Below are 20,280 nucleotides of genomic sequence, written 5' to 3' on the forward strand. Positions count from 1 at the left end.
GGTTTATGACAACTTGCATAATTAAGACCTACCGAATGAAGATTCATAAGGGATGCTCAGTAAAAGTTGTTGGTTGGCAGGCTGGAAAGAGGGTTCTCATATGCAAAAGGGAGGGGCATGGCAGGGAGAATCAGTGAGTATCTGTATTCTCATGGTCACTGCTGATAAGTCAGTTGCAATTGCTAACAGAAGAAATATTTATGTTGGCATAACATAAGGAATAATAATAATAACCAGCGACACTTACAGTACACTTTGTCTGTACTGGGCATTGGTCTGAATGCTTTATATATATTTAAATCTCTTTAATATCTATATCAATGTATGGCTTATGGAAATTAAAGAATTATTATTATTCCAATTTTTCAAATGAGGAAACTCTGGCAAAGAGAAGTTAAATAAACTGAAATTGCCCAAGGTCACAGGTAATAAGTGATGGAGGGGGTCCTGTCATTACTTAAGAGCAAACTTGGAATCATAAAGAAATGGAATTATAAGAACCGGAAACTCAACAACTTTCCAACTAATAAGGTTCATGCCACAACCTCATTCATTGTCTTGATAGGAGTGCTAGTCTACAAAGCCCAGGAATTGAAGTTATGACATAGAAGGCCCTGGGGCACTTAAGATTAGATGAAATGTTGCAGCTGACTGTCATCACCTGTTAGCTCTCCTCACCTCTTTTGTGGAGAGAGTGACATTGAAAGCCCCAGCTGCAAAATGAGCGAAGGATGCAGATCTAAAGAAGTATTCAGAGATTCCAATGTAGAGCATAGAGTCGCTGCGTTCTGGGAGCACAAAAGGCACTGGGGAGAAGGGTGGGTCGGTGAGGTTTTCCAGTGGGTAGAATACGCCCTGTGGGAAAAGAGAGAGAGGCCAGTGTGTTAGTTGAAGGCTCAAATATGCAGGACACAAGAAGGTGGACCCTCTCAGGTCAGAATAAGAAAAACAGTGGAAACTCAGTAGAGAAGAAAAAATGACAAGGCCTTCTGACTCCTTGACTAGTGACCATGTTTCAAAGCTCTGACGGCTTCTTGAGCATACACCTGGGTATGTCTGTCCACTCTGGGGTGTAACCTAGTGAGAAGTTCCTTGTCGGTCCTCTTCTCCAGGAAAGAAAGGCAGGTGCATTTAGCTGGAGGTGACAGCTCTGAATACTTCCTGAGGTGCCAGGTAGAGATGTCAAACCTCTGACCTTCGAACCCTGTGATTGCCGAGTGTGTCTGGGTTATCACAGAAAGACTGAGGAGGCTCCAGAACTCTATATGATTTAAAGCATTCAACAAATATTTATTGAGTTGGACTGAGTTGAAGACGGCACCTGCATCACGTGTTCATGAATGCACCATGGGTTTCAGAAGTCTAGGAGAAAATCCATGGCATTTCTAATGGCCCTCATTAGCTATTGGTTGTCTTGTGTAATGTTTAACTAATCTGAATGACTCTGAGTGATTGAAATATAAGCCAATATACATTTTTAAAAACAATGATATTAACTTTGGGGCAAAACAACACTTTTCCAGAATCAGCAAACACCATTTTCATATGCTAATAGCCTCAGTAGTGGTCAGCAGCTCGGAAGTTAAATGGACCAATCTGAGAGGAACAGAAGTACTAATAGGTACAATTGCTGATGTGGTAAGTTCTCATAATTGTAGACCACTCACTGGCTGCCTCCTAGCTCACACCTACTCCCAGAGGCAAAGGCATCATGAGACCTTCTTGAAGAAGACAGATGTGTCTTGTGCAATCCAAACAATTGTTTACCGATCAAGGAAATGTTCAAAGAGTCTTTCGAAAGAGCATACACATCAGGGACTGTTTCAAAGGAAATGAAATTGTTTGAGGAGCATGTAGGTATATTTCCTCCGCATGTATTTGTTCCCTGAATACAGTTGGCCCTCTGTATCCTTAGGCTCTGCTTCAACCAACCGCAGATAAAAATATTTGAAAAAAGTTACATTGCAGCTGACGGGCACTGTGGAGTTAGGCCTACAACGGTTGTGTCGTACCGAGCATGTACATTTTCTTTTAACAACCATCTAAGTAGCATTTCTATTGTATTAGGTTATATAAGTAATCTAGATATGATTTAAAGTATACAGGAGGATGTGCCTAGGTTAATTGCAAACACCATGCCATTTATTTAAGGGAACTGAGTATGGAAGATTTTGGTCTGGGGAGGTGTCCTGGAACCTATCCCTGGAGGACACAGAGGGGCGCTTGTCTTGGCTGCTGGTAGCCAGGATGAGAACGCTGATGAGGATGATAAAGTTACCTTCAAATTCAGGTCAATGTAGTTCTCAGTAATTTCTGGAGAACTCATTAGCGAATAATCCAGCAAGGTATAGTTGTCAATCTTGGTTAAAACTAAAACAGATAAAGCAAAAAGAAAATTTACATTCATTAAAAGCATAACATATGATTAATGTATATTGAGAACAAATTTTTAAAAATTAAAAATTTTTAAATTGTATTGTCTAAAAGAATAATTACCCTATTTCATAAGTAATACACGTTCTTATTTATTTATTTATTTATTTATTTAATAGTTGACATTCAATATTATATTAGTTTTAGGGCATGCTCACTTAGTAAGTAAGTCAAAAGAAGAAAGTAAAAACCCTTTTAAATCACATTATCATGAGAGAAACATAATATTTTGGTATATACCCTTTTTATTGCTCTCTGTCTCTCTCTTTCTCAATGTACATACATTCTTTTTAAAGAAGGAATTAGACAAACAAGTCACTTGTCAACATTAAGCCATATATTGAGAGACTTTCACGTTCTATGTTAAAGCCTCCTAGGTAGTTAGAATTTATTTTTTTCACAAAGTATTTCTAATTACAAGCAGGTATTACTGTTGTAATTAGAAATACTTTTTAAAAAGAAATATCAGGAAAGACAGATAGACAGGAGTAAAATCCACTAAGTTGGAGAGGCCGAGGACATTCTCAGGCACAGTGCTACTGATTCACGTCCTTTTTGTACTATCATTTTCAGAGCTAAGCGAAAGGCCGGGCAAGGGGCCTGGGGCCAGGGAACAGCGGGCAAGGCTTGCAGGAAGGATGGACTTCAGTGTCTGGGACAGTTATGTGTGCGGTGGTGCGGTGCTCAGTTCCCGCCCTGGCCTGGGAGCTGCTTTTCCAACCACTACCGAGTGCTTTGTGACAGGAAGTCTTCCTCCCTAGAGGAAGGCCCATGAGCACCACAACTTCCCTTCCTACACGTCACACTTGTATTCCATAGATGGAGATGCAAAGGAAGAAGAGATGAAGCCATTTGCCAAGGTGAGGAGGCAATACTACTTACTCTATGACACCATAGTTTTAAATCTTTTCCAATTCACAGTCTCCACAGACCCACCATCATACTGTGAGGGAAGCAGGACTGTGAGGGGAGTGTAGCTCCCAGAGGTAAAGAAACGTGCCCAAGGCAAACTAGGGCACCCCCCACCAGTTCTTTCTTCACTCCTTCTTTCCCTGCCTCCCAACCCATTCATTTGCTTTCATCCACACGGATCCCTTCATTAATCCAATATTTATTAACTTAGTGTGGCTTCGGCGCTGCGCCCGGTGCTGGGAACAGAGATGAGTCACAGTCCCTGCCCTCCTGGAGCTCATAGTCTGGTGGAGGAGACAGACATGTAAATGGGAAATCAGAAGACAGTGTAGTAAGAACAGATCTAAAACTGAGCTCTTGATGCTTCTCCTACAAACCTATTCTCACAGTCTTCCCCATTTGGATAAATGGCAATTCCCTTCTTCCAATAATACTAGATTCTGGTTGCTCAGGGGAAAAACCTGGGTTGACTCCCCTCATGACCTGCATTCGGCGTGTCAGCAAATGCCACTGACTGCATCCCTCTACCTGCAAGCTGCATCCAGGACCTGAATGTGCCTCACCTTCTTCATCTAAGCTCAGGGGAGTCAGTAGCCTCTTGGGTGGTCTCCCTGCTTCCACCTCTGCCCCCCCCCACTCCTGTCTATTATTAATCCACAGAAGTTGGAGTGATATTCTTAAAATATAGATGAAATCATGCAAGCCTTGCTCAGAACTCTCCAAAGGCTTCCCAATGACCTGGACATCTACCCATCTGTTTTCTCCTCCCTGACATCATCTCCTGCTGCCCCCCGCCCCCACAACCTCCGCCTTCATCTGCCCCCAAAATTGGCCTCCTCACAGTTTCTCTAGCACACTCGGCACGTTCCTGCTTCAGGACCTGTGAGCTTGTGGTTTCTTCTACTTGAAATGTTCTTTGTTCAGATCTAGGAGCGGCTCACCTCCCACTTCATTCGGATTCATACTCTATGTTCTTTTCTCAGGATCTAGAATGGAAACCCCAGGCCACACATCTAAAATGAAAACCATTCCCCAGCTCCTTCCCTGCTTTACTTTTCTTCTCATCACCCATCACTAGGATGCCATGGATTTTACTTATCATCTTGCTTGCTGTCTGTCTCCTCCCACTAGTCCCATTAGGGCAGGGATTTCTGTTTCCGAGCCTGATTGCTGCATTCCAGCACCAAGAGCAGCACCTGGCTTGTACCACTGGTGAATGAATGGGTGGATGAATGAATGAATGAAAGAGAGACACTTTCAAAGTATCATGTGAGTTCAGAGGAGGCGGAACATTGGGGTGTGGACATCAGGTAAGATTTCTTGGAAGAGACTCTGCCTGAGCTGAGCCTTGCAAGATAAAGAGGAGTGAACAAGACAAAGGATGGCCGAGGGGTAGTGAGTGGAAGGGGCTGCATCCCTCACCACTTAGCACGGTGTTGGCAGGGAAATAGGCACTGACACATGTCTACTAATTGAATGAATGGGTGGAGGGAGAGGAAGCTCTTCGAGGCAGGGCAGACGCCATGAGCAAAGGCAAGCGGTGTGGGGTCAGGAAAGGCAGTTTGATTGCTGGAGCAGAGAAAGGTGCAAGATGAACAGAGAGAAGTCGGAGCCAGAGCCTGGCGGGTGGGTCTTGCAGTCCATGTTAAAGCATTTGGACTTGATCCTGAAGGCGGTGAGGAGCCGATGAAGGGGAAAACCTGGCCCAGATCAGCATTAACCATTCTGAAGAGGATGCATTTCGTGCAGAGCTGGGGTTAAAGCTCCCGAGAGTTCAATTCTCTGAACTGTATCTGGTCTCCTGAAGCCCTCCACTCCTGCAGAGAAGTTGGTTGCCGCAGCAAAGAGCAGGCCCCATACACAAGCTGTGCCCCTCCAGCCCCCCACCTTCCTGAGGCTCTAGTTTGCAGAGTGGAAAGCAGACTGAAGAGGCAAAGCTGTGTTGTGTGGAAAAGCAAACCTGGAGTGCACCAGAGTGGGAAGGTGGGGAAAGAACCATCCAGAAGAGACAGTTCAGAGACTCACCCTCCAGCATGCTGAGATTGGCATTCAATGCTTCCACCTCTCCCGAGATAATGGGACAGAGCTGGCCATAAAAGGAATTTGAAAAAAATGCATGTTATCATATTATACTGGAAACCTCTTTTTATGGGCTTAGACCCTGGAAGCAAAAGACTATGAGACAGTCTCCCTTTGGCCATCAGGTCTTTTAAATTAGTTGATGTCTACGTATATATATGGGTGGCAAGCCATTGAATGCTGACTAAGCTTCACAGCCGCAGGGACTCCACCCAGGGAGGCCATAAACGAATGAGCCACTGCCTTCTCTTCCTGTGCATGACAGGACATGTGCCCCGGCCCAGGCTGGAGGTGTCCCACCCGAGGAACCTGTATGCCTTTCCCCTGCTCTGTCATCTGCCCTGCTGCCAAGAGTGTTCACAGCTGGGGCCTTTACTTCCCCGCTGGGCTGGTTCAACAGCCCATTAGATCAGGCATCTACTTCCATCAGAACCTAGGTTGGAATTAGAAAATAAACCTTGAGTCAGACTCAAGCACATCTGGAGGAAGAAGGAAGGACATCGATGGACAGGCTGTATGCCAGGCGTGGGCTAAGCACTCAGGGTGGTGGTTACTAGCAGAGGCTGGGGAGGTGGGCTACCTGGGTTGAATCCCTTGGTAAGTTACCTGTACTCTCTGTCCTCAATTTTACTCATCTGCAAAATTGGAGTGACAATTGTATCAATTCAATTGGCTGTTGTTTTAACCCCATTTCATCCTCGCTTTAGCTCTGGGAGGTAAGCCCTACTGTCCCCTATTTACGAATGGGAAACTGAAGAAGGGAAGTTGACAGAGTCACCAGGCATCACATGAAAGCTAGATGGCTGTGGACTGAATATTCTCTTCATTTGCCAGTGGCTCAGAGGAAATACTAGAGCTAAAGCATCTATGATTTCTAAGTTGTATGTACACTCAGGGAAAACTTAACTGTTGGCCTAGAACCATGCCTTGTTCTGAACAAAGGAATGGCCAACTGTGAGGTCCTTGAAGGTGGCGGCACTATTTCCCAGTCGCTCTTTAATATCCACTGGCCCCTGTCAGGTAAGATGGAGAAAGACTGAGAAGCCTCAGAGTCCCTTGATGAGCCAGCAACCTCACTGGACAGGCTGCTTACTATTTCTACTTGTTGATTTCCTCGCTGACATTCATTAAGCACTGAGCTGAGCACGAGGGAGTGGAGATAGCCAGACACTGTCCTTACCCCTTTTTCAGAAAGGAGTCTCCCTACGTTCCCACTCCTCCTCATCTCTCTCTCTGTCTCCCACAAAATACAGGTTAAGGGTTCAGGGAAGGTATGGTCAGGATTGGAAAGAGGGCACAGAGCCAATCCTGTCTTTCCCCTTCCTCAAACTTGGACTTTTACTTGTAGCTTTGGAAGCCATCTTAAGTCACATTATTTCTACTGGCTGGAAATATCCTACCTTCTTTCCCATTCCTTACCTATCCAGATCCTGCCTATATTTCAAGTCCTGCATCCTCTAACAATGTCTCCCAGGATACTTCCAGGATCTATGTATTTAATTTTCCCCATTTCTCTGAACCTCTTCAGTTCAATCTAATGATCATATAAGTATGTCCTAACTTCAAGTCCTCATTCAGTTATTGTTTCCCAAGCCTGACTCTGGTTTTCCTAAAAAAGATGATAAGGTTACTTCTTTTTCATATCCCAACAGATGCTAGCCTAATGCTTGGCATGCAGTGAGTACACAATAAATAAATTCTTGTTGATTGTTTGGCATGAACTTAAGGGAATTCTATAGAATGATGTGTGTGAAAGAGCCTTGGATGGTGCCTAGCACACAGTAGGTGCTCAATCAAGGCTTATTTTCCAAGAATTAATTCAAGCATGGCAGAACTGCTGCTGATGGCATTTGACCATGGCTGTAAAACTTCTAAAGACTTACCATTTCATTTAAGTTCTTTAAAATGGGTTTCTCCATGGGCTCAGCAAAGGAGTTATACAGGACACTGGAGAAAAAAGGAAGAAAAAAAAAAGGCTTATTCAGGGACTGTACCTGTTGGTTATTAACCTCTCCTACATGCTGCCCGGGAATCCAGACAGCCCCCAACTAGCCACTGTCCACCAGGGCCCTCTCCCTCACCTGAGTTCTCCAGAGAATGAGACGTGGGCGTGGCTCACTTGGGCGTGGCAGTCTTGTAGCTCCAGGGTTGGTTGACCAAAGTCATTTCGGGCTAGATTAAGAATACCAGTGAAGTAGACCCCAGAGAGAAATAGATCAGCTCCTCCTGAGTCTTGGCTGTTGAGAGAAAAAGTGCAAGGTTACCCAGGCCTCAGCAGGGGAGGAGATGGCTCAGTTCTCGATCCATGGACTCTGAGCTCCTGGAGGGCAAGACCTTTGTCACCTCTGGATTCCTGGCACCTACAACAGGTAGGATCAGAGCAGGTGCTGAATGAATATTTGCTGAACAAATGAAGTAATGAATCATGGGAATGGTGACAGCTTTAGGGACCTTGCAGTTATTTCATCCTCAGTGCCCTGGCCCCACCCCAGTGGTTGAGCACATACTGAGAGCACCATTCATATACAATACTTGTTTAGAGAGAGAACATGGTTGGGGGAGCGGGGGTTGGCCACACATTATGTAGGAGGGGCATGGATGGGGAAGGGACACTTAGTCTGTGAGCTCCTTGAAGGAGTAGAGTGTGTGTTACTCACGTCCATGTCCCCAGAACTTAGCTGGTGGCCTGATGCAAAATAAGTACGCAATGTAAAGCTGATGACTCAGCAAAGACAAGGATAACAAGAATAAATACATGAATCCATGCTACTTATAGGAGGATATGTCATTTCTCCCCAGTCCATAAGAGTTCTTGGAGTTCTTGAGATGGGAATAAATGATAAACAGTAGGCACTCAGTAAGTGCTTGTTAAATGACCAAGTGGGAGAATGAATGTGTTATTCTGGGGCATCAACTAAGGCAGACCTAAACATTATACCTAGGAGAGTGACTTGCACTAGTAGGTGGTCTGTAAGCATACCCAGAATTTGATCCCTTCTTTCTTTTTTTTTTTTTTTTTTTTTCAAATCAATCTTTATTGTTCATATTATTACAAAGGTTCCTCATTTCTTCCCCCCTCCACCAGGTTCCCACCCCACCCTCCGCCCCCTCCCCATCCCCCATTGTCCTCATCCATAGGTGCACAGTTTATGTTCAGTCTCTTCCTCCCTCCCTTTCCCCGATAGTAAATCCCTTTTCAGATAGTAAATCTGTTACTTAGCATTATCTCATATCAATAATACCTCCACATGCCCAATGATACACTTCACACAAAAGACATTTCCAAATAGGTCAACCAGCCTCATCCAGGCCCCACCCAAGGCACTTACAGATCAACACCCCAGCGCTATACTAACTCAACACATCCAGATCTAAGCCTTCATCACTTGATTCAGCAGACCCTCAAGTTCCCGCAAAAGTTTCCAGCCATGTCTGAGAGGCAGCCGTGGGCAGGTACAGGCGAGGAGCGAGCTGTTTCGGGCCTGGCTGCTCCGGGCCTGGCCTCTGTTGCTCTGGTTCGTTCCACAACCAGCTGCTCCGGGTCTGGTCACTGCCGCTCCCGACCTAGTTGCTCTGGACTTGGCTGTTGCTGCTATAGGCCTGGCCGCACCCGACCCGGCTGCTCTGGGACCGGTTGCTCCGGTCCCGGCCGCTCCGGGCCTGGCCGCTCCCAGCCTGACAGCCGCTGCTCCGGGCCTGGCTGCTCCCAGCCTGGCAGCCATTGCTCCTGGCCTGGCCGCACCAGACCCGGCTGCTCCGGGCCTGGCCACTCCCAGCCTGGCAGCCGCTGCTCCTGGCCTGGCCGCTCCCAGCCTGGCAGCCGCTGCTCCGGGCCTGGCCGCACAAGACCCGGCTGCTCCGGGCCTGGCCGCTCCCAGCCTGGCAGTTGCTGCTCCGGGCCTGGCCGCACCAGACCCGGCTGCTCCGGGCCTGGCCGCTCCCAGCCTGACAGCTGCTGCTCCGGGCCTGGCCGCACCAGACCCGGCTGCTCCGGGCCTGGCCGCTCCCAGCCTGACAGCTGCTGCTCCGGGCCTGTGATCCCTTCTTTCTAAGGAGGGTGCAAAGGCCTTTTGTTAGGGGCGAGCTGAGCTCAAGCTACCATCCTACCAACCTCCCTGTGATAGGAAGGCTCCAACCTGCCTGTGAGGTAGGAAGGCCCCACAGATGGCAAAGTGTGTTCAATGGCTGGCTAAGATCATCCAGTGACCAATGAGGCATCTCAAACGTTGAGCACCTGTCCGTTGCTCCCACTGCCTTCTAGCTCTTAGGAAATCATAAAGGACTTTTAGACCAGTTACTCTGTCTTTCTAGTTGAGATGATTTTCAGCCCTTCCCCTCTCATGCCCAGCAGAGATATTCTGATTTAATTTTATCCTGAAAAATGCTCTTGAAAAGAAGTGTTAAAGGCTGAGGAAAGAAGCCTAATGTCAAAAACAGTAGCACATTTCTACACGTTGGATTTCTGCTCCATTTCCCCACAGAACGGCAGCAGGCTTTTTAGGGGATACTCACAAAAGTGGAGACTTGACTTCCCAGTTTGTGCTGATGTTGGCTGTGCCGTGGTTGGTCAATGCCTTGATTCCCACCCCGGGCACAAAGGCTAATGATGTGTTGGGAAATGAAAAGGCATGGATTTTTATGCTGTAAAACAAGAGACAGGGGAGTTAGTGTGGCACATTGCTTAGTAAGGCAAAACCGGAAATGCAGTTGTAGAAATCGTGACTGTGAACTCCCATGGTGCAAGGAACCCTGGTCTGCAGGGGTGCCCTTGGGCACTGCCTTCTAATTACCCTCAAACTTTGGGCAGGAAGCTCCTATGCCACAGTGAGGGGGGGAAACGAGCAAGTTTGGAAGAAAATTTGCAAATAATCAATCTACATGTTTAACTTCTTTAAAGATAAAAAGAGGTACCTTGCCATCATACCTTTTCCTTTAGCTATTCCAGCATTTCTAAATAGGGGACGTTAGTATTTTGGTTGGGACAACTAATTTTTTGTAAAGAACTGTTATACACATTGCAGGATATTTGGCATATGTGCCAATCTAAATGACAGTAGTGCCCCTCCCCCAAATCCATTGGGACAATCAAAAGGGTGTCTCTCCTCCTCTTCCCAAATGCCCTCTATGTGGACACTGTCTTCCCCAGTTGAGGAACTTATTTTTAGAGTTTACTTCCCCTAAGGCTCTCTGATCTGTCAAACAGGCAACTAGCAGGCAGTGGGTTGCATGTAATCTACCTGGGTAGATGGCCACATGCATTATGATAGGTTATTGTTATGAATATCGACTGAGTGATTACTCCCTGCCAGGCACTGTGGTGAGCACTTGACATGGATTAGCTCATTTTAACCCTCACAATAATCCTATGAGGCTGTTGCTGTTTTTACAAACTGCAACTCAGAGATGAGAAGACAAGAAACTTGGCTGAAGTCACACATAAGTGGTAGAACCAGATCTGGAAACCTTAGTCTGTCTTCAGACTGTGTTTTTACCCACTAGGCTATGCCACTTCATTATTGTGCAAAGGGCACTTGACTTGGAGACAAGTTTTGTGCTGGTGGTGCAACCTTGGATACGACACGTCACCTTTTTCAGTTAATCACTCAGAGGAAGTGTAACAGGCTGGTTACGGAGACAAAATGAGGCCACCTGCGCATCACTGTTGCATAGGAGGAAGGCATTGCTGTGAGCTAAGATCAGGAAAATTGCAACACACAGTCTGATAGCTGATAAGAAATGGTTATTTTGCTGTCTCATCTACTTTGCATCCTTTCCTACTTATTACACAGCCTGAGACCCACTGTGGGAAGAGGAAATGTTGGAAATGTTTTCCTTTTGATACTATGGATCCTACCCATTCTTTGTAATGACTGTAGAGTATTCCAAGCTGTGGATGTATCATTAAAACAACAATAATGCCTTTGTTGGTGTCCACCAAAAAGGGTGTTTCCAGTGTTTCTGTATTGTAAACAAGACCACCCTGAAAATCCTCAGACATGCAGTTTATGTATGTGTTTCTCTATGGAGGCTGCCAAGAAGCAGAATTGTTGGGTCAAAGGGCATGCCTATAAAAAGGCCGCTGGCCCTAGCCAGTTTGGTTCAGTGAATAGAGCATCAGCCTGAGGACCAAAGGGTCCTGGTTCGATTCTGGTCAAAGGCACATAACTCAGTTGCAGGCTCCTCCCCAGCCTGGACCCTGATCAGGGTTCATTCAGGAGGCAACCAATCGATGTGTTTCTCTCACATCTATGATTCTCTCTCTTTCCCTCTCTCTTCCACTCTTTCTAAAAATCAATGGAAAAATATCCTTGGGTGAGGATGAACAACAATAACAACAACAACAACAACAAAAAGGACCCTGTATATCTGTCTAGTAAAAATATGACGCGAGCCACATATATAATTTAAATATTCCAGTAATCACATTAAAGTAAAAGAGAGTAATTTTATCATTTTAATCGAACACATCTAAAATATCATTTCAATGTTTAACCAATATAAAAATTATTAATGAAATATATTTTCCTTTTTCTAAAATAAGTCTTCAAAGTATAGTACATATTTTATACTCATGATACACCTCAATTTAAACACTGAATTTTCATCAGAAATACTGACCTGTATTTTGATGGCATAAAATTTTCAACTGAAAAAAGTAAACTTACAACTTGTCCCAAGCATACTTAAAAGTTTTCGAATAACTGAATCAAGTATTGGTTTTTAAATTAAAATTAAATAAACTTTGAATTAAGTCATATTTCAATTGCCCAATAGCACATGTGGCTAGTGGCTACTTGTTTGGACAGCATAAGTCTAACATTCCTGTACCAGCTTATCTACTCCCATCGGCAGGTCACGGCATTCCAGTTCCTCCTCATTTTCATGTACCCTCATTTGATGTTATATGATTCACCTTGGATTTTTCTGCTGTGGCATTCCTATCATTGCACTTAAATAATCAATCTTTTAAAAATATCTTACAATTTTTCAATTACATTTCAATAAAGCTGAAAAATATATAGAATTCCCCTCAAATTACTTAAATAATTACTCTTTAAAATTTTTTAAAAAATATATTTTTATTGATTTCAGAGAGGAAGGGAGAGGGAGAGAGAAATAGAAACATCAATGATGAGAGAGAATCAAAATCGGCTCCCTCCTCCTGCACAGCCCCTTCTGGGGATTGAGCCCAAAACCCAGGCTGTGCCCTTGATCAAAAATGAACCCATAACCCTTTAGTCTGCAGGTCCTTAGGGCAATAATTAATCCTATAAATACATATTTAATGACCATCTCTCTCACTGGACATCAAGGGCAGAGGCTTTATCCGTGTCATTCACTATAATATTTCCTCTGCCTAGAATAACGCCTTATTACATAGTAGATGCTCAAAAAACACTTGTTGAATGGCTGGCTTTATCACAGAGTAGAGCTTTTGCCAGGAACTTTCCCTAGAACATCCCCCTCTTCCTTCACAAAAACTTCTTGGTTTTATAGAATGTCATCCTTCATAGCAGGGAAATTACTCCTCTAAAGGGTTAGGATAGCAGGGTATTATCATTGGATTGACAAAGGACTGTAGGTGGGACAGCTTTGCATGAGGCCAGTAGAAGAAACTGGTATTGCTCCAGAGGAGGAAAGGCCAAAAGAGCAGGAGGGCATGTGCCCTGTGACCTCTGAAATCGTGACTAACCTTTAAGAAAATAAAAGAACATTTGATGACAGTAGTTTATTCTTGAGGCTGTGGTTGAATTCTGCTTCTAGGTTTATGAGGGTGAGGGTAGCAATGGAATGAGTAAGAATTTCCTTTAGAATGAGAGGGACAAGGTAGCTACAGCTGAAAACTGTGTTGAATTAGTGTTCTCATTTTAAGAGAGAAACAAGGACATAAGGACACTCAGAGGCTGAGCAGATTCACCAGGTGCACAAAACTAGTATGCAGCGGAGACATGATCTGGACCCAGGTGTTCTGACCCAAATGCCACACTTTTTTGTCAACTTCATGACCCTTTTTTCTCTTGTCATTTTCTGATAAGCCTCTCACCAAAGGTGATTAACTTCTACTCTGCAGAGCCTGATGTTACAGCAGAACAAGTTTTGGCGTATCCACAACCCTGAGAGTTTAAAGATGAATTTTACTGCAAACATCGCTCTTTTACTTACTTTGAGAAATTGTAGTTCACATAATCAACCTTCAGAAATTCAAGAGATTCAGAACCTTTTAAATCTGGAAGGTTTCTTTCTTTGGCCATTTGCTCAATCATCTCCATCCCAGCTTGAACGCCTGTGAAAGAACCAAAGAAAATGAAATTTATTGAATAAGCATGCTCCTAGATACTTACAAAACAGCAATCTTACAAGGTGGGTATTATTATCCCTGCTTTACATATGAAACATTGGTTCTCAGAGGGGCTAATAAAATTGCTCCAAACCCCAGAGCTAATAGCATGAGAGATTTTCTTTATTTGGCCAGGGCCAAAGAACGTTATCACAGGACAGTATGATAGGAAAAGTATAAAATATGATCATTATCCACATTTTACTGATGATGAAACTGAACCTCAAATAGGTTAATCCTTGCCTAGGTCACCCAGCAAAGAACTGGGGGACCCAATAGTCAAATATGGGCAATATGGCTCCAGAATCTATGCCTTATTTTAGCCAGTTCCAGAAAATCATTCCCCCCAGCTCCAGAATTTTTAAGCTCAGGAATTTTTGGCCTGAAGTCCATGGGCCTTTGGGAACTTTTGGACTTCTTGAAATTCTAATAAAAGACTGTGATTGGTTGTGCATGTGCCTACGGGGGTGGGAAAAGGTAGGTTTACAGTGTTTCATATGGAAAATAATTAATAAATAAGAATCCTATATAATAAAAGCCTAATATGCTAAGTGTCGGGTCGTCCAGTCATCTGTTCAACTAATCAAAGTGTAATATGCTAATGATATGCTAAGGCCACTCAACTGCTCACTCAGATGTACACTGACCACCAGGAGGGCAGGCACTCTGACTGGTAGGTTAGCTTGCTGCTGGAGTCCAAGTGATCGGGACTGAGCAAGACAGGCTTGACACAACCTGGAGCTCTCCCGTGGGCCCACCCTGGCTGGCCAACCTCCCGCATCCCTGATCTTGCACCAGTAGGGTTCCTCAGACTGGTATGTTCCTTCTTGCAATCTGAGAGCCCTCGGGGGTTGTTGGAGAGCTGGTTTCAGCCCTATCCTGCTCAATGCAGGAGCTGACCCCTGGTGGTCAGTGCACTCCCACAGAGGGAGTGCTGCTCAGCCAGGAGCTGGGCTCATGGCTGGTGAGCATAGCAGCGGTGTGGGACCAGCTGGTGATCACCCCAAAGAGCGAGGCCCAAACCAGCCAAGTGATTGCACTCCACGCCTGTTGCCTGCAGAGATGGCAAGCAGTGACAGAAATGGGGGGCAGGGGCAGGACCAGCTGCCGGCAGCCAGGGGAAGGAAAGCCCCAATAGGCCCTGATATCTGGCCAGGCCTAGGGACCCTACCTGAGGGGTCCTGGATTGTGAGAGGGAGTAGGCCAGGCTGAGGCGCACCTCCTTCCCCCGTGCACAAATTTTGTGTACTGGCCCTCTAGTATAAGAATAAACCAGCCCAGCTGGTGTGGCTCATGATTGAACCTTTACCGATGAACCATGAGATCACAGTTCGATTCTTGGTCAGGGCACATGCCTGGGTTGTGGGCTTGATCCCTATAGGAGGTATGTAGGAAGCAGCTGATTGATGATGCTCTGTCATCATTGACGTTTCTATTCTCTCTCCCTCTTTCCCTTCCTTTCTGAAATTAGTAAAAATACCTTTTAAAAATAATAAACTGTGTTTACATACTCTCAACTATAAACCTACTTTTACCCACCCTATATGTATCTCATTTTTCAGGGGAGAGTGTCCACATTTTCATCACATTCTCAAAAAATCCCAGGTTGGAAACCACTGCTTTTTATTTGGGAACAGACCTGTCTTATATGGTAGCACCACAGAACACACTCCTCTGAGTTCAGGGAGAAAAAGAGGTCGCTTCCCATTAAAGAGCTTGAGAAAAGTAACTTACACAGTAATGAAGAGTGAACTTTTCATCTTACCCTTGCCAAGGAGGAAGCTTTGCCTTTATTCCTTACTTTGCAGCTTAAGCTCCTTTCCACTTATTCTATCCTTGTTGGACATGAAGGAGGAAAGAGTTTGTCCTCTAGAATACTGTGAATAATATTGCAATACAGGGATGTAAAGATTGATTGTAAGGATGGAAAGATGAACCAAAGGCACTATCAGAGAGGTTTGGCGGGATCCCAACACTGCCACTTACCAGTCCGTGTGCCACTGCAAGTTATAAAATCTGTTTATCCTGAACTTTCTTCATCTGTAAATGGGACCTTAGTGCATATCAACCTTCATCTAGCTAATCTTAGGCCAACATTTACAGTGAGAATAGGCCCATAGATGTTGATTTTGCAGTTTCTTTCTTCTACATAATCTGTCTTTATCCTAATTTAGCTCTAAGAAAGTCTCAGTCCAACACTTTCTTCTGCTTGTTCTTAATCTTTCAGACTCCTTTGTGCCTCTAATAAATGTACAGAGCCTTCCTCAAGAAAAATGCATGATCATCATCCCCATTAAATTTTACACACACAGTTTTAGAAAACCGTTTCTTTTGGAATCAAACCATTTCTGAAACTGTAAGTTATTACTTTTACTACAAATCTCATCCTCTCTATCCCATAATGAATTCTCTGAGATGTTCATTTTGTGTGTGTGTGTGTGTGTGTGTGTGTGTGTGTGTGTGTGAGAGAGAGAGAGAGAGAGAGAGAGAGAGAGAGAGAGAGAGACAGAGAAAGAGAGAGAGAGAGAGAGAGAGAGAGAGAGAGAGAGAGAGAGAGAGAGAGAGAGAGAGGGAGAGAGAGAGAATCTGTGGCAGTGTTTGGATATGCCAACTGTTAAGGTAATTATTTTTTTAGGCAACTCGTTCTTCTCAGCTTTCTTAGCAGCTTCTGCATAAGGTCTAGATAATCTCATAGCAAAGGTTGTCTCAATCATGACACAGTTCTCTATGAACTTCTGGTTTTGGGTCACAGACTCTACCTAGGGAGGCTGCAGCCTGGCTTCTGAAAGCATCCAACTCACCATAGTCCAGAGCCCGCTGAGTAGCCCTTGCCTTGATTCCAGGGTGTGTGATCCAGGCAGATGAGATGTAGACATTCCACAGGAGAAAACATCCCCAAAGGACCTGGACCATCTTTGTACACATCTGCAATTAACCGACATTTATGGCTCCTTTATTATTCTTGACTTTCTCATTGGTCAATTCCACCCAGCATCTCTAGGCTTTCTCATTTTCATTGTTCACTTCCAGGACTACTGCACATCTAACCACTCAGTAATCTTTTTTCAAACACACCAGAACATTTTCTAAATGCTGAGGATGTATAGATGATCCATGTGCGTGGCCCCTGACCTCTGCTTCCCATAGACTAGTGGTGAGTCACATACACCCAGGAGTGCGCGCGCACGCGCGCGCGCGCCCGCGCGCACACACACACACACACACACACACACACACAAACACACGATTATAACATAATACAGGATGATGCAATGCAATATAATACAAGAGCCTTTCAGTAAATGTAATGACTGGGATATGCCTTGGGGAGGATATTGGGGTGGGGGTCAGGATAGTTTTAGGATCTTCTAGGCCAGCTCCAATGTCCGCTCTGTGACAGCTTCCCTCACCATGTCATTTTGTACTGGGTTTACCACTGTCTACCCTGTGCTCCCACCACACTTTGTACAATACATATGCATGCATGCATTGAACCATCATGAGCTTTCCAGCAGGCTCACCACTTCCACTGCTGTACCTCCAACCATCATTTTATGAATGTTTACGGTCAGCTCCTTACAGGTCTCTGCCTCCCTTGCCCTTTTCTGGCTATGTTCCACATCACAGCTGAGTAGGCCTCCTAAAATGAAGTCAGATCTTGTCACCTCCACCCCATAAAGCCTTTGAGTGGTTCTCCATCTTATTCAGCATAAAAGCCAGAGCCCTTCCACCAGCTGCAAGGCCATGCCCTACTCCATACCTCTACCTTCTCATTGACCTCCTTCCTTAACACAGTTGTCTGGCTCACCAGTCCCCAGCCTCACTGGCTGACTTTATCTTTCTTGAACACTCAATGGGACCTGTATCCTCGGATTTTTGCACTTGTTGTTCCTTCTGCCTGGTAGAGTCACCACCACACAGGTAACCACATGGCTGTCTTTCACTTTCTTCAGGTATCTCAGGTATTACCTCACTGAAGCCTTTCCCAACCACTCTACACAAAACAAGGATCGTTATCTCCCCTTACCACCCAAGAACCTGATATTCCCTATGCCCCTCCTTGCTTTATTTTTCTCCAGACACGTATCATCATCTAGCATAGTCTATAGTAACTCATTTGTTCATTGCCTGTCTCATCTGCAGAAATTTTTAGATTTCATGGGGGAAGAATTGCATCACTTCAGCACCTTGAACAGCGACTGGCACACAGTAGGTAATGGGTAAATACTGAATGGTTGACTGATGGATTGAATGAATGTCTCTTCCTGGAGACTGTAAAGTGGGCCAGATTAGCCTTCTGAGTTCCCACAGCACTTGGAGCAGTCCCTGATCTTGATATGCACCATCCTGTATTCTGATTGTCTTTGTCCCTTCATCACAGGCACTGTCTTACTTTTATATCTCCAAAGTCTGGTATGATGCCTGACACATGTTAGATACACCAAAAAATCTTATTAAACATCTTCTTTAAGGAGAGAGACCACATCTTCTTCATTGTTATCCTGCTTGTTCTTGGCATATATTAAATGTTCAATGCATACTTGTTGAATTAATGGACTCAGTGAATTAATTCCTCCCCATTTTCTTGATGAATGGAGCACAGGTACCAACAGCAAGTGACATGGGTTTATTTTAATGACAGCCAAGTGAGTAATACATTCACAGGCCTTATTTATAGTTTTAGGAGTTTGTAATCTCAGTAAGTTATCATTGCTGCACTCATACATGCCAAAGACCTATAGGTGACAGAGGCCCACCGAGTTAACACACAAATATGAAATAGATCAGAGAAACATTTGAGGGGGTAATCAAAGAAGAAGAAGTTGTGGGAGCCATTTAGACAGAGGGAGGGGTAGGACAGGAAAGGATTCAAAAGGGGTTCAGAAGCAATCTGAAGGAAAAGGTGTTACTGTAAGAGGGGCGTGTGTGTGTGTGTGTGTGTGTGTGTGTGTGTGTGTGTGGTACATGGCCAAGGTAAGTGAAAGCTATGATAAAGGGGCTTGTGTGGGCTTATGGGTAAGACCATAGAAGTGGGAATGGGGGTGGCACAGACAAAATGATTTATTTGAAAGGAATAGAGCAGTTTGGCCAGTATGCATACAGTATGATGTGTCAGCCCGACAGAGTCGGTTTGGGTAATAGAGGACAATTTACAGAAAGAACCTGGGCAGCAATGCCGGGGGCAGGGCTAAGGAGGGGTGGTTGGAGGACGATCTGGGTGCAGAACACACTAAGGAAAGCACAGAGGAAAGAGCCTGAGAGCTAAGGGGAAGGGACTTGAGAAGGAGAGGAGGGTCTCTGGCCCAGAAATGAGTGACCTGAGGGCTGGAAGAAATACGAGGAGTGGGTAAGCAAGTGTGAACTCTTCCACATTCTGGGAGGCACATCTTATACTCAGAAGGGACTCAGGAGCTAGGTCCAGTTGCCATCTGTGCTAGGCCTTTCTTAATCCTTCAGTTGACCTGGGGGATAGCAGAGATGAATGGGACTATGGGAGTAAGCAAAACACTCCTGGGGCTTAGGCTTATGGTTATTCATCAACTGGTATAGAAGTGTTTCTACATTTTAACAAAAGATGAGGTCATATGAACGTGTAGTCATGCTAATATCTGTAGGCAAAGAACTATAAATGGATGTGTCATGCCAAGGCAGGCATAAGACAAATTTTTCAAAAGAGGAAAGCATTTTTCATAGCAGTGGAAAACAATGGGGAAAAATGTTAGATAAAACAAATAAACAAACAAACAAAACCCATACCTATTAAACTGTGTGCAAATTAAGGTAGAAATGACATCTCTGCCTAGCACATAGTAGGACCTCAATACACATTTACTAACTGACCAACTGACTGAATTACAAGATCCTGATTAACTAAGAAAGGTTCTAGAACAGGATGAAAAAACGAGAAAACCAAACCATCATATAAATAGTTCTCCATTTCTACAGCGAAAAAGTATGATAAACTAAAGCAGAGATATTACTTGCTAAGAAGCTCAGAACAATGCTTTGAGGTGGATGCTATCTGACCTCTGTTTTGGACATGTGGACAGAGGCTTAGAGAGTCTGAATGACCTGTCTGAGGCCTCAGAGTAAGTCAAGCACCTGGGAATCAAACCTTGTTCTTCTGGCTTTTACTTTTACTATTTAGAAATTTTTTTTTTCGTTTAATGACTTGATAAATGCTAGAATTTTAATTTTCACTTGGGAATTTTAGATAAGAGTTCCTCGATGCCATCTTCTTTGTGGAAAAAATAAATTATGTGTCTGGAAAATTTTAAGCATCAAGCGCCAATCCTTTTGTCTTTCCTTGGGCATATTGAAAGTTGTTAATTCCCTCCCAGCAGCAAAAATCTGTTTCTCTTCTTAGTCAAAGCAAGTTTCTGAAACAGTTCACTTTGATAGAGATCCCAGACCTCAACATTGCATATGGAAAAACATATTTTTCCTCTAAAAATTTTATGAGTGAGTGAAATTACTGGGCTATAAAGGGATGAATTGTATGTAATTTTCAGTTGAAC

At 44.3% G+C, this 20,280-nt stretch overlaps 1 protein-coding gene across 1 annotated transcript in view; it reads right to left on the reverse strand.

Moving 5' to 3' along the window:
• BPIFC (BPI fold containing family C) overlaps positions 1–16,687 on the reverse strand; it is a gene marked incomplete at its 5' end in the record, with an annotated part of 30,695 nt that extends 14,008 nt beyond the window's left edge. Inside the window, 8 exons of the mRNA XM_084876952.1 lie at positions 679–855; positions 2,279–2,370; positions 5,371–5,431; positions 7,308–7,371; positions 7,506–7,661; positions 9,937–10,065; positions 13,588–13,708; positions 16,564–16,687. Of these exons, the coding sequence (XP_084733078.1) occupies positions 679–855; positions 2,279–2,370; positions 5,371–5,431; positions 7,308–7,371; positions 7,506–7,661; positions 9,937–10,065; positions 13,588–13,708; positions 16,564–16,687 (924 nt within the window). The remainder of the gene's footprint in view (positions 1–678; positions 856–2,278; positions 2,371–5,370; positions 5,432–7,307; positions 7,372–7,505; positions 7,662–9,936; positions 10,066–13,587; positions 13,709–16,563) is intronic.
• Positions 16,688–20,280: the final 3,593 nt, after the last annotated feature.

Source organism: Pipistrellus hanaki, assembly GCF_964339955.1.
Source record: "Pipistrellus hanaki genome assembly, chromosome: 3".
Lineage (NCBI taxonomy): Eukaryota > Metazoa > Chordata > Mammalia > Chiroptera > Vespertilionidae > Pipistrellus > Pipistrellus hanaki.